General features: G+C 39.0%; 1 protein-coding gene across 1 annotated transcript in view; it reads left to right on the forward strand.

Moving 5' to 3' along the window:
* The first annotated feature begins 1428 nt into the window (after positions 1-1428).
* Positions 1429-2582, forward strand: part of LOC102758890 — a 7115-nt gene continuing 5961 nt past the window's right edge. Inside the window, 2 exon segments of the mRNA XM_015559679.1 lie at positions 1429-2175; positions 2361-2510. Coding sequence (XP_015415165.1) covers positions 1672-2175; positions 2361-2510 — 654 coding nt within the window. The 5' untranslated portion in view covers positions 1429-1671.

Below are 2582 nucleotides of genomic sequence, written 5' to 3' on the forward strand. Positions count from 1 at the left end.
CGTTTCAATAAAAATTTCATAACATAATTTTTACAATATCCTGTTATATATATTTATTAATAATGAATTACAACGTTCGCTAATGACTGATTACTATAATCCTGTTGCATTCATTTCCCTACGTGCCTTACACGCAGGCCCACCATTTCTCTCCACTAATACCAGCTGCGAATATTTTAACAGCCGATTGCACGTCATCAGTCTGGGATTGACTTGTTTGGTGGGCGCAACAGGAAATGTTTTGCTTTCGGAGAACAAGAAAAATAGGTTTATTTGTGTTACACTTATTAATTTGTGTAGTTATTCACTGTCTGGTAAGTTAATGTTCAAGAAAAAATATTAATTTTTAATCAAATGTTCTGTTATTTTATGTGAACGATTGTTAATTTATTTCAGCCTTTTGTATTTAGCATGTCTCTATTGAAATAAGCCCATGTTTCTATGAAAATTGAAGCTTTTGTTTTTTAGTGGCCCACATAAACTTAAACTTTATTTGGCCTGTGTTAGCCTTTGAGTGTGACATGCTTGGTGTAAGAAGCCTCTGGGACAACTTAAAGCCTACCAACATTCACATTATTGGGGTGTCAGAGGAGAAGAGAGAGAGCAAGATATTGAAAAACAGTGAGAGCAAAAAAAAGAAAATCTATTTGAAAAAATAATAACAGAAAACTTCACTCACTTGGTGAAAGAAATAGACTTACAAGTCCAGGAAGTGCAGAGAGTCCCAAACAAGAGAAACTCAAAGAGACCCACACCAAGACACATGATAATTAAAATGCCAAAGGATAAAGACAAAGAGAGAATCTTCAAAGCAGCAAGAGGAAAGCAGCTAGTTGCATATGTACAAGGGAGCGTGGATAGGACTGTCAGCTGATTTCTCAACAGAAACTTTGCAGGCCAAAGGGAGTGGCAAGAAATATTCAAAGTGATGAATGGCAAGGACCTACAACCAAGATTACTTTATCCAGCAAAGCTATCATTTATTATTTACTTTTAGAATAGCTTTACAGGCCATATTTAGAGAATTTCCTAGTTGCATATGTACAAGGGAGCGTGGATAGGACTGTCAGCTGATTTCTCAACAGAAACTTTGCAGGCCAAAGGGAGTGGCAAGAAATATTCAAAGTGATGAATGGCAAGGACCTACAACCAAGATTACTTTATCCAGCAAAGCTATCATTTATTATTTACTTTTAGAATAGCTTTACAGGCCATATTTAGAGAATTTCAACTAAAAAGAATCTTTGTCTTTCTTTTTACACACAACCACCTACAGGGTTGCTTCTTCCAAAGCTATAATTTAGAATTGAAGGTCAGATAAAAAGCTTCACCGACAAGAAAAAGCTAATGGCGTTTATTATCACCAAACCAGTATTTCATGAAATGCTGAAGGATATTCTTCAAGAAGAGGAAGGAGGACTGTGCCGGTCTCCATGGTGGGGCCTCGGAGCCCAGGTGAGAAGAAAAATGCTGCTATGAAGACATAATTATATCTCTCATATAAATGAAGCTACTACTGTCATGATTTTAGTGCTGCAGAAAGGATGAACTTCAGTGGACAAGAGGGCATTTTGAGGGGTAGTAGGATGCTTGAGGCCTGGAATTTAAATTTGAGCTACTTCCTGAAGCTCTTAAATAATAGAAGAAAATGGAATTGAATATGATGTCAGCATGGAACAGTCTAATGATTCATTAATAGTCATCCATAATGATTCCGAAGATTCAAAAACAGATTCTCAGCATTCAACCTGTATCGACTCCAGGGATCCTTCCTTTGGACAAAATAATTCTGATAGAGTTTTACCCGTCACTACTCATGAAGCAGATAATTCACTCACATCACAGAATATACCAGGGCCCCTGACTCAGGGACAGACTCTTTCTGCAGAGCAATTTCACCTAGTGGACCAAAATGGGCAACCTATTCAATATGAACTTCAGTCATTGGAGGATTCTAATGCACAAATGATGATTGTTACCAGCTCATCAGAAAATGGACAGATGCTTCGTGTAATTCCATCTACCCAGACAGGAATGACACAAGTGATTATACCTCAGGGGCAACTTGTGGATATGAATAGTCCTCAGGATGCCTCTGAAGAGAAACCCAGCAACAGAAACTTACCAACTGCAAGACTGGATGCTCTCGCTGACCATAACAGTAGTTATATTCTGGCCGAAACCGGTCTGGCTCAGTGGATAGAGCGTCGGCCTGCGGACCGAAAGGTCACAGGTTCGATTCCGGTCAAGGGCATGTACCTGGGTTGCGGGCACATCCCCAGTGGGGGATGCGCAGGAGGCGGCTGATCGATGTGGAAACATATTCTAATGATTTTGTGATTTAATTTTACTACATGCAGAAAATTGGAGATTCATACCGGGGCTACTGTGTAAGTGAGACTGAATTAGAAAGTGTTTTAACATTTCACAAGCAGCAAACACAGTGTTTGGGGGACTCGCCAATCTCCAAGCCCAGCCAAGCCAGCTACACGTTTGATGTGGAAATCCCAGTATGTCCCATATGATGGAATTCCATTTGTCAATACAGGTACTTTTTAAAAGAAATATTTTAAAAGGTTCAG

The sequence above is a fragment of the Myotis davidii genome, unplaced genomic scaffold (assembly GCF_000327345.1).
Source record: "Myotis davidii unplaced genomic scaffold, ASM32734v1 scaffold533, whole genome shotgun sequence".
Lineage (NCBI taxonomy): Eukaryota > Metazoa > Chordata > Mammalia > Chiroptera > Vespertilionidae > Myotis > Myotis davidii.